General features: G+C 40.4%; 1 protein-coding gene across 1 annotated transcript in view; it reads right to left on the bottom strand.

Moving 5' to 3' along the window:
• The window catches only part of Smc1a (structural maintenance of chromosomes 1A), a 46,667-nt gene that overhangs the window by 30,618 nt on the left and 4,178 nt on the right, over positions 1–11,871 (bottom strand). Inside the window, exons 2-9 of the mRNA XM_031369370.1 lie at positions 9,615–9,803; positions 9,395–9,507; positions 6,716–6,919; positions 6,387–6,625; positions 5,157–5,415; positions 4,928–5,068; positions 4,064–4,146; positions 3,715–3,922 (exon numbers count right to left, since the gene is read on the bottom strand). Of these exons, the coding sequence (XP_031225230.1) occupies positions 3,715–3,922; positions 4,064–4,146; positions 4,928–5,068; positions 5,157–5,415; positions 6,387–6,625; positions 6,716–6,919; positions 9,395–9,507; positions 9,615–9,803 (1,436 nt within the window). The remainder of the gene's footprint in view (positions 1–3,714; positions 3,923–4,063; positions 4,147–4,927; positions 5,069–5,156; positions 5,416–6,386; positions 6,626–6,715; positions 6,920–9,394; positions 9,508–9,614; positions 9,804–11,871) is intronic.

The following is an 11,871-nucleotide window of genomic DNA, read 5'->3' as shown; positions in this document are numbered from 1 at the left end:
AAAGCAGTAAGGGAAAAAGGTCAAGTAACATATAAAGGCAGACCTATCAGAATTATACCAGACTTCTTACCAGAGACAATGAAAGCTAGAAGATCTTGGGCAGATGTCATACAGACCCTAAGCGAACACAAATACCAGCCCAGGCTACTATACCCAGCAAAACTCTCAATTACCATAGATGAAGAAAACAAGATATTCCATGACAAAACTAAATCTACACAGTATCTTTCCACAAATCCAGCCCTACAAAGGATAATAGATGGAAAACACCAACATAAGGAGTAAAACTATACTCTAGAAGAAGCAAGAAAGTAATCTTGTTTTGTTCTGTTTTTTTTTTGTTTGTTTTATTTGTTTGTTTGTTTTTCGAGACATGATTTCTCTGTGTAGCCCTGCCTGTCCTGGAGCTCACTTTGTAGACCAGGCTGGCCTCGAACTCAAAAATCCACCTGCCTCTGCCTCTCAAGTGCTAGGATTAAAGGCGTGTGCCACCACCGCCCAGCCCAATAAAGTAAGCTTTCAACAAACTCACACAAACCTAATTCCACCTCTAACAACAAAAATAACAGGAAGTAACAATTACTTTTTCTTAATGTCTTAATATGAAAATTAGTATTACCAATATATCCTAATTGATTGAAATCTAAAAATAGGAATTAGAAATTTATTGGCTGTTATCCAGTGGTCTCTCTAGTTTGGTAATTGGAGAAATAGGTCCAATACTTTATAATCCATATATACTTTCAGCTTGTTTGTACATGACAGTGTCTTGCTGGGTTCCACATAATGGTCTTGAAATCAGGTTTCTCCTATCTCAGCCTCTCTATTAGTAGGATTGTTTATTTGATGTTTTTACACTATACTATGGTTTTCAGGACAGCTTACATATTTCAAAAGTTTATACAGCCAAAGGAAACGTAGACAGTTAACTTGGGAGGTGGCTTGTAAGAGAACAACAAAGTGAGACTGAATGGTTTGCTTGATGTTTTTAACTATTGTATCAAGTTTAAAGAAGAGGACTTTATAAGTTACTCTTTCTCTGAGATGAATGCTTTTCCAAATCCTCACAGCTAATGAATCAGATTTTTACCCTCACCTAATGTCTGTGCCTCTCTCCAAGCAAAACCATTGTTCATTGAAACAGTTGGTGAAAGACTTCATGGATAGATCATCTTAATATACATACTGTTTCTTAAATGAATGTAACCTGTTCTCCGTGGGCTGAGAATGAAGATAATCACTCCAGTCAAATAACTGTGATCATAGCAGGAAATCTGTATCCAAAAATCATGCCTACAATTCATTTCTTGGTGCAGCAGAACTATCAACTCTCAGTTTAGCTATGATGGAGGTAAAATCCTTTGGTGATATGAGGGTCATTGAAGTACAGCCTTATTACAATGAACTCCAATGTCTAGCCGGGCGGTGGAGGCCCACACCTTTAATCCCAGCACTTGGGGAGGCAGAGGCAGGCGGATTTCTGAGTTTGGGGCCAGCCTGGTCTACAGAGTGAGTTCCAGGACAGCTAAGACTACTCAGAGAAACCCTGTCTCGAAAAAACAAACAAAAAAACCCCTCCAATGTCTAAAAATTGTTCTTATTTTGGGCTTGTACCACAGCAAGAGTCAAGATTTTAAGCTCTACTAAAAACAAAACAAAGAAACAAAAAGACTTTATCTATTTATGTTCATTTAAAAAATACTAGTAGTGATGTATTATTTTAAAATATACAGTTAATATATTTGGAGTTATTTCAAATTTATATTGAGACAAATGTATGTATTGTCAGTATTGCTGTAGACAAGCATCTACACAAGACTGTTCAATTGATTGTTGTTTTATATCAAACAATTTTTATACTTATTTTTGTTGTTACAATATTTTATAAAATTTAAAGAATATGACAAAATAAAAAAACAAAAGGTATTGAAGGGGGGGTCTCTGGGAGGTGTCGGGGTAAAAAAGGGAAACAAGAATGTGATGTAATTCTATTTACCTAAAATAAGTTTTGAAATGTTAACAAACTCAGATAAATTGAAATCATGTATCTTTTCTCATAATAATGCAATAAAACTTAAACCAATTAAAAAAAAGAAAAAACTGAAAAAAAAATAAAAGAACACATGACTGAGCCATGGAGTAAAGCTCTTGCCATGTGGGAGTTAAGACTTAGATGTGAATCCCTAGAATTGATATAATCCATGGACATGGTAGCACACATTGTCTGTAATCCAACTAGTTCCTCTGGGGAGATGGGAAGTGGAGGCAGAAAAATCCCAGGAAGCTTGTGCACCACCTACCCTGGCATACATAACAGAAAAAACAATGAGGGTCTGGAGAGATTTCTCAGTTGTTAAGAGCACTCCCACTACCCACATGGTGGCTCACAACCACCCATAACTCTAGTTCCAGATTTGATGGTTTCTGAACTCCACAGGCACCAACCAGGCATGCAAAAAGTCAAAAACCAACACAAGACTCTTGTCTCAAATAAGCTTGATAACAAGGACTCACCTCAGGCTCTCCAAGCTCCATTCTTGCTGTGGTACATGTCCTTACAAATACACACATATCACATATACATTTTTAAAACTTATGTGTAAGATTGTGTCTGCATGTGTGCACATGCCCTCTGAGGCTGGGGGCATTGGATCCCCTGGAGCTGTAGTTACAGGCAGTTGTAAGCCAACTGTTATATTAGGTCTTCTACAAGAGCAAGTACTCTTGATCACTAAGCCATTATCTCTCTAGCTCCCAGTAAATAAAAATTTTAAACTGAAAACAAAACCAGGAGGAACTGAGCAAGAACAGTTCTCTCACAAGCTTTTCTTTTCTTTTTATAATTTATTTTTTCAGTTTATATGTATTTGTGGTTTTTCTACATGTATACTCATTTGTGATTTGTCTCCACATAAGCCAGAAGAAGGTATCAGATCCCTTGAAACTGAAGTCACAGACATTGTTAGCCAAGATGTGGGTTTTGGGAACCAAACTCGGGTCCTAAAGAAGAGTAGACAGTGCTCTTAACTCTGAGCCATCTCTCTAGCCCAAGCTATGTCTGTTTGCGCAGGACAGTCTAGCTGAGTTTCCATTTTTCCTGATATAAAAGTAGGAATAGCTACCCTATCTTCACAGAGTGTTCTATAGCAGTCTCCTCCCAACTAGCATTCCCTCCAGAAGGGAGGAGGAGGCTCCTAATACTCAGGAGGTAGGCACTTTAGTTTCATGTCTGAGAAAGTGAAAACCTGGAAGTTTTTAGAAGACGTTCCTCAGCTTTATAGAAGTAAACACGGACTGTAGAAGTCTCTGACAGATAGCTGTAGCTGTAGAAATAGGAGACTCTTAACTGCTGAGCTGACTGAAAACTGTGCCAAGAGCTCCAGCGTTGTTGCTTCTGTGAGCTGGCATCTGCCACAGGAGTGGGCTTTTTGGTGATACAGCTACTTTTTAAAAGTCATTCCTGCTCTTTTAAATAATCTCGCATTCATATTCTTGTTAGTGATGCCAGTAAAAACTGTAAGTAAAGTAAAAACTTGTTAGTAATGCCAGTTCTATACTGGGCTTTGTTGCAACCATTATTTAGTTCTATTGTAGGTTCCCTTCCTGAGGTAAGCAGGTGTGTATTATGTCTCCCCATAGAAAATCTATCACAGAACACAGAAGGCTGACAGTGAGTCTGAATACATGCTCAGAGAGAGTCCCCTCCAGTCTTACCACAGAACCAGGATAGAGACGCTTGATGCTTTCCATTATTTCTGCCTTTCGCTGCTGGCGGCTACTCTCCTGCCGGTCAATTCGCGCATCCCCCAATTGCTCCATCACCTGGTTCAGCTCCTTATTGATCTCATCAATACGACGCTTGGCCATCTCCACTTCTTCTGTCAATTCTCCCTCTAGCTTCTTCTGCTCCTCTAGAGACTGCCTATGAAGTAAAGAAACAGGAATTAACCTGGCTAATAAGATAATACTTGTGACTAAATGACTCTGGTAGACCCGCCTAAAGAGGGGCAGGATGTGCATGAAAGAATGTGGAGGGTAAAGAGAGGATTGCAGAGCAACATACTTGCTAGTGGTAATATATTCCTCTAGCTTCTCAATCCGTTTCTGATTCTCTTCAATCTCCCGCAGTTTTTGCTTGATCTTGGCCTGGATAATAAATGCACCCCACTATTAGAGGCTGAACCAGTTAACCCAAGTCCATGTAGTCTTGACTTACACCCCTATTGCCCCAAAATTCCAACAGTCCAACATAATCTGTCATAATCTAATACAGGGGGCCTACCAAAAGGCAGAAACACAAAGTCCAATCTACTGTTAGATGAGGGCTTCTAAGGGCTCCAAAATCTCTCAGAAGTTCTGTACCCAGGCCAGGGTTCCTCACCAATCTAAGGCTCAAACCCAAGCAAAGTAAAGCTTCACAATCTTCTCTGACTTTGCTATCTCATCTGTAAGCCATAGTAAAGTACTTAATATGGGGTACACATTAATACTAATATTAGAATGGCAGTAAGTGAAGTATACTTGGTAATAGCGTGAGCTTTAGAGACAGACTGCCCAGGTTCATCCTAAACCTGCAGCTGAGTAATTATGGGATTACTGTTATTATTAAGCCCCAGATTACTTCACCACTGTGATATAGTTTCCTCATTTTAAAAGTGAGGAAAATAGTAACCATCCCTTAAAGGTAATCATAAATGAACTTAAATAGGTAAATATATGTAAAGCATAGTGTTTATCACACAGTAGCTGCCTGATACATATAAATTTTTGTTGTTATTAAGACTATCATTATTTCCTTATTTAGGGATTATCACCCCTGATCATTTTGCTTGTGGTTGATGCTGGGAATTAAATTCAGGGTAAATATGCTAAGCACACACTGCTGCTGAGCTACACTCCCACAACTCATCCTTCAATTTCTGCCTACCTCTGTTTCTACTTTCTTCCGCTCTTCTAGATCTAGACGGTCCTGGTCAGCTTTCTGGTCTCGATTAAACTTCTCTAGCTCCTGAGCCAAAGTAGCTGCTCTCTTGCTAGCTTCTTCTTTCAATCGGTGGTATTTTTTAACCTGTGTTAAGACAGAAAAAGAGGACAGGTTACTAAGTCAGCCGATGTTAAGTCACCGATCTCTTCGCCAGGACCCTTTCAAGACTTACCTGGTTCTCCTCCAGGGTCAAGTCTCTGCCCTGACTCTGACTTTCTTCCTCCATCCGTTCTTCAAACTCCTGTCGGGCCTTTTCCACTGACAGCATCTCCTTCTCCAGCTCATCCATGTCACCTTTACGTTTCTTATAATGTTTCTGAGCATTTTGCAGAGACTTCTTGGCTGCTTCAAGCTTCTTGATTTTGTGGGATGTATTCTCTTTTGCTTTGATGTACTGAGGCCTCTTCTGATTCAATTCTGAGTCCTTTTCCCTTTTGTCAGAGAGAAAACAGACAACCAGTTAGCCCTGCAGAAGGTACGAGTCCTGGGCTTTTTACCCTAAAAGAGGGACCTAAGTACTCCTAGCCAACCTCATGGAAACACCTTAAAGAACAAGGGCCTGATGCCCTATAGTTCCTCAAAAACAAACAACAAAAGACTCCAAAACAACATAAAACAGAGAGGAGTGTAGTTCAAGTACTTGTTGGAATCTACAGCATCAGCCTGGTTACTCCAAAAGACAAAATTAGCCTAGTCACTCCTAAAGACAAAATTATTACCCCCTTTTCTACCCTTAAAACTCTTTGGGGTTCTTCATGGCAATACACTCCACTGCATCCTGATAAAGGTCAAAACACTGCCCCATAATGTTGAAAGCAAACCCTACAACATATTTCTCATTAAAAACGCCCCTCAATGAGTTGCCTTCATCTTATCTTAAAATTCCTGTCCTTTAAGCTTAAGAGAAACAGCGCTTCTCTTCTAGGATAACCCTCTTGGTCATCCAATAGCTGAACTTGCTAACTTGTCAACTAAGAGTCTGGTTCTTTTTTTCTTTTTTTTGTTCTTTATTTATTTGTATTACACATGCACTGGCAGGTGCATGCACGCACTCGCACACACACACATACACACACATACACACGTTAGTGCATGCAGGGATTGGAGGACAAATTGTGGGACTCAGATCTCTCTTTCCACCATATTGGGTCCTAGTAACTTAACTCAAGTCACTAGGCTTGGTCTCAAGCACCTTTACCAGAAGAGCTATGTCAAGGCTGAGGTACCTTACTGCCCCAACCTTGAATATTCTACAGTATTAATTGAAAGTCAGGAAATGTGCCTGGTCAAGAGAAAGATAAACAAATTAGTACAATAGTAGACTCTAGGCTCAGAGGATCCCAAAAGAACAACAACAGCTGCTTAGTTTTTCACAAGTTACAGGTCTGGGCATGCCTCTTACTTGATCTCCTTCTCAATCTGCTGCTGTTCCCGCATCATTTTTCCCAGCTCTTTCTTCTTCTCCTTCAGCTCATCCTCTACCTTGTCCATCCGCTTCTTGTCTTTCTCAATTTCCTTGTTCTTCGAGGCCAGTTCCTTGTTGAGCTTCTCAATCTCCACTTCATTGTGGTAGAGTTTAAAGAGCTGCAACTGCACCTGTGCTCGTACTACCTCATCCTTCAGGCGCTGGTAGCGGTCCGCCTAAGCAAACAAGAGTGGGTACAGGATGTATCAGTAAGACACTACCTTTATCTTGGCCCCTCAGATCCAAGGGGCAGCCAGGCCACCAACCTCTTCCTTTTCTTGTTTGGCTTCCTTGCGTTCAGCTGCAATATTTTTCTTGCGATGATAATTAAACTGTGTGTCTTCTTCAGCCTTCACCATTTCTTTCTTTCGCTTATCATACTCCTGTGCAAGTTCCCCAGAGCGACTAATTTCTTCAAACAGAGCTGTCCTCTCCTTGGGGTTCTTCATGGCAATAGACTCCACTGCACCCTAATAAAGGTCAAAACACTGCCCCATTTAGACCTCTACTAGCTCAATTCACCCTGCCCACTTCAAAAGTTTACATATCCTCCTTTCCTCAACTAGTATCACATTTCAAGGTTTTTTTGTGGGCAGGGGACAGAATAAGTACAGAGAGGACTGAAAGTCAGTATGTACTCCACCACTGATCTACATTCTGTTCCCTTCGTTTACTTTTCTTATTTTGAGAGACTCTTTCTTATTTTCAGAGAACACAAAGGTTAACAATGGTATATTGTGTACAATCACTAAAGCAGCCCAGAAAAATTCAAGTTTGAGATGCAAGAAACAGATACAGAGTTCTATTTGGGACAGCTTTACACAAGTCCAGCTGACTTTAGAATATATGGGAAAACTAACCAAGAAAAAAGAACAATAGAATGAGGATAGCATATGACAGACACTGGGTTTGATCCCTACCACCTCAAGTGTGGGGGGTGGGGGAGAGGTGCAAAACAAAAACAGAAAGGGTTATTTCACAAGTCCACTTATAGGGAATGAACAAGCAAAGGCCTGCATGCCAAAGACAGCAAATGAATCCGAGAACTACAGGTGGTGGCTTAATGGGGCTAGAATACAAAACTGAGGAACAGACTACTGGCAGACAAAGCTACTAAGGCAGGAAAGAATTGAACAATAGTGTTTTATGAACAACAGGCTTGCACATTTGCTTGTTCATTCTAAGTCAAACTTCAGGTAGCATCACAATAGCCTTAAGAACTTGCTGTAACACAAACTGTGCCCTACCACAGACTCTCTCTTCAGTTCATAATCTGGAAGGGGGCTCAAGAATGCTCATTTGGAACATATCCCCAAATGGTGCTAATATTGCTGGTCTAGGATCTCCAATTTCAGAACAATCATCTTGTAGACAAGAAGGAATCACTGAACTGCCTTATGGAAAGACAGTTAAAAAAGACTTATGTGTTTATTAGACTAACCCAGCTGAGGGGAGAAAGAGGAAGGGCCAGAATGGATTGGAAAGCCCACTAAGCATGTGCCACACATTAGTCTAAGGGAGACACATGAACTTGGAGATAGGTAGCTCTAGTTGGGACAGGCAAAGTCAACAAACAGCAAATAGCCAATAATGATTTTAAACACTCAAGGGGGCTGAATAGGTGGCTCAACAGTTAAGAGTACTAGCAGCTCTTCGTTCCAGAGGATCTAGGTTCAATTCCTACCACCCACAACTGTAGTACCAGAGGATCCAATATTCTTTTCTGGCTTCCATGGACATTGCATGTACTGGTGCACACACAGAACACTCATAACCATAAAATCATTTTTCAAAATGCCCACAGCCTGGGCATGGTGGCTCATGCCTTTAATTCCTGGACTTAGGAAGCAGAAGCAGACACATCTGGCCAGCCAGGACTACACAGTGAAATCCTGTCTTGAAAAAAATGTCCACAAAGGATCACCTACTACTATCATATTACTAAAATAATATACTTTCCAATGTCCTTATATTTCTCCATATACCCACAGATAACTGCAAGTTTCATATGTCATCAAAGAAGCTTCTTTTTGTTTTCTAGCAGAAACAGATCCACAACTTGTCAAAATGCAGAAAATAAGAATGCCTAGCCCCAAATGCATTCTCTGTAACACAGCCCCTACATCTATGATTCAGTGAACATCTCAGAAGAGGGGACAGAAAGATTATTGGAGCCCAAGGGCCAGGATGACTGCATCATCCTATGTATGATAGTTTCTTCTGGCCTGGACAAAGATGGTGTTCCCAAGAATTCTCAATAATATGGCTGCCAGCACAAGATCTGTGAAGACTACACCAATATGGATGGAGGAAACTTTTAAAGGGCCCCCACATGGTTACTAAGAGAGGGTGAACCATTTCCTCCCCACACCTCACAAACACCTCAGCCCTAAACACATACAAGTAAAGACCAATACTAAACCAGACTCAACAAAGGTGTGTAAAAATAAACAAAACAAATATGGGGCCTGGAGAGATGGCTCAATGGTTAAGAGTATGTTGCTCTTCCAGAGGACTCTGACTTAGTTCTCACCACTTAAATGGTGACTGACAACCATCTGTAACTCCAGTTCCAGGGGTTCTGTCGCTGCCTTCTGGCCTGGCATCAGGCGTGCCTATACATACATAGAAGCAAAACATTCAGATACATAAAATAAAAATAAACAAAAATCGAAGAGATCATGAATCCCTGAGGAGGTAGTTAGGGAGATATAGGAGTTGAAGTGGTGAAAGGGACTGTGGAAATGATGCAAATAGTGGATAAAAATAAAAAAGTGAAAGTAATTTGCTGAGCATAATAGTGCACACCTTTAATCCTATCACTCAGGAAGCAGAGACAGGCAGATTTTTCTGAGTTCAAGGCTAGCCTAAGCTACATAGTGAATTCCAGAGCAGCCAAGGACTATACAGTGAGACAATCCTTTAAAAAATGTATATTATCTCACCTGGAAGACGAGGAAGTTACGAGCTTTGATGAGAATGCCCAACTTCTCTAACTCTTCACTGTATTCATGTAGCTGGACAACTTTGTTGTTGATCTTGTACTCAGAAGAGCCCCCTACAAGATAGTGAATGAGTCAATAAGGATCAGGTATTGCTCCTATCCTGACAACTAGTCTATCTGCTTCCTTGGACCCAAGCAATCTTCTGATCAGCCTCACCTACCTACAATGACTCGGGCGAAGGTGCGGTCCTCAGCACCCTCCTCGGAGTAGACCATGCTGACAAAGGCTCGGTTGGCAGCTGGCTTGCCCACAGGAGCTCCATGTATCAGGTCCCGCAGGGTCTTTACCCTCAGGTTGCTGGTTTTTTCACCAAGCACAAAGCTGATGGCATCCATGAGATTTGACTTACCTAAGGGAGAAGGAGACAAAGCAGAAGAGGGGACATTAGGAAGAAGGGAAGGGGAAAAGAAATAAAGGGCATATTGAGAGTAGAAACATGTTCTAATCACTTAGAGCTTGGACTAATATAATAGAAGAGAGAAAATAAAATCTGTTGTCAGAAAATTGGGTCAATGACTTAGGAAAAACTGTTCCTTTGCAGTTATTAATTATAGTAGCCAGAAACTAAAATCCCATATAAAGAAACAGGTATTCATAGAATGCATTGTTCTATAACCTTTACTATGATAACACTGACAAATATTATTTTTAACCTGTAAGCTCAAAAAAATTAAAGCAGGCTGGACAGAAAAGGAAATTAGTTGCTTTTTAAGTAACTATAAAATTTTAGTGTTCCAAGACAGAAGAGCCCAGAAATTTTTTACACAAAAAATGTGAATACCTTTAACACTATTAAAACTGTACACTTAAAACAGTTAAGTTGGAAACACAATGCCTTTTTAAAAGGACATGTTCCATATAATATAATATGAAGCATACAGCATTGGCTATGAAATATCTTGCCAAAAAAATATTTAACCTGAATCTAAGTAAGTCATTAGGACTACACTTCAATTTCTAGGAAATATAGCAAATAAACCTATCTGGTAAACAATACAAGGAAATCATAAGATAAAAATAAACTGTGGGGCTGGGTGTAGTGGTAAAACCTTTCAAAAGACTAGAAAGACTATACAGAAACTGGTGTGGTAGCACATTCCTGACCTTAACCCAGCACTCAGGGAACTGAAACAGGAGAATTAAGGATTAAGAGTTTAAGACTGCCGCCTGGCAGTGGTGGTACACGCCTTTAATCCCAGCACTTGGGAGGCAGAGGCAGGTGGATTTCTGAGTTTGAGTCCAGCCTGGTCTACAGAGTGAGTTCCAGGACAGCAAGGGCTACACAGAGAAACCCTGTCTGGGGGCAGGGGAAGAGTTCAAGGCCACCCTTAGCTTTACAAAGGGCTAAAACAAAACAAGACTGTGAAATGTTCTACAATACAAACGGCCTGCTCTTAAACAAACAAACCCTCACTATCTGAACCAGTTTAGCTAAGAGGTAGAACTTCAGTAGCACACACAAGACCCTAAGTCCCATCACCATTTGCTAGATAAAGACAATGTTTAAAATGAATATAGAACATTACTGAGATATATGCAAATAGAACATGGATGTTATTACAGGTTACTTGTTTTTAGAGAAAAAACATCCACATAGTCCAGACTGGCTTCCCATTCACAAGTATCTTGCCTCCAATTGGTAGAATTCCAAGTGTGTGACACACCACCCAACTTGAGAACATAACTCTGATTGGACTCCGGTCCCCATCCCAGAAAACATGGACATTCTGAAAAGCAATTAGGGAAACTTGAATATATATTAGATAAACTGAGCAAGTATAGAAACTTGAAAAAAAAACTAGTTAAATGATGGCAAGAGAAAATTAATAGTGGTAAGATAGAATGATGATTTTATATTAATGCTGAAGCACTTAAAGGTGAAATGTCTTTGATTTATTTTCAAATGGTTAAACACACACATGAAAGAGAGACAGATAGACAGACTGACTGTCTACATAGTCCTGGCTATAGTAGAGTTCAGATAATACAAAATTAGGGGAGACGCAAAAGAACAAGAAAACCTATGAACAGGCTGGTGAGATAGCTCTGCAGATTACGGCACTTGCTACCAAGCCTGATAACCTGTTTGATCCCTAGGATCCACATAGAAGAAGGGGAGAATTCACTCTGGCAAAGTTCTTCTCTGACCTCCATACATGCACTAAGCTTGCCATACAAACACAAGGCTCTGGGTTTGGATTTAGTACTCATTTAAAAGCTAGGTGTGGTGGTTCATTGGGGAAGTGGAGACAGGAGGATACCTGGAGCTTGCTAGCCAGCCAATATAGCCCAGTTGGCGAGCTTTAAGCCGGTAAGACATGCAATTTCAAAAAATAAGTTGGAGCTGCCAGACTGATGGTGCATGCCTTTGGTCCTAGCACTCAAGAGGCAGAGGCAGGCAGAACTCGTTCGAGGCC

This window comes from Mastomys coucha, chromosome X, assembly GCF_008632895.1.
Source record: "Mastomys coucha isolate ucsf_1 chromosome X, UCSF_Mcou_1, whole genome shotgun sequence".
Lineage (NCBI taxonomy): Eukaryota > Metazoa > Chordata > Mammalia > Rodentia > Muridae > Mastomys > Mastomys coucha.
Note: the sequence above shows the minus strand (reverse complement) of the source record. Positions and strands in the feature narration are given on the sequence as shown.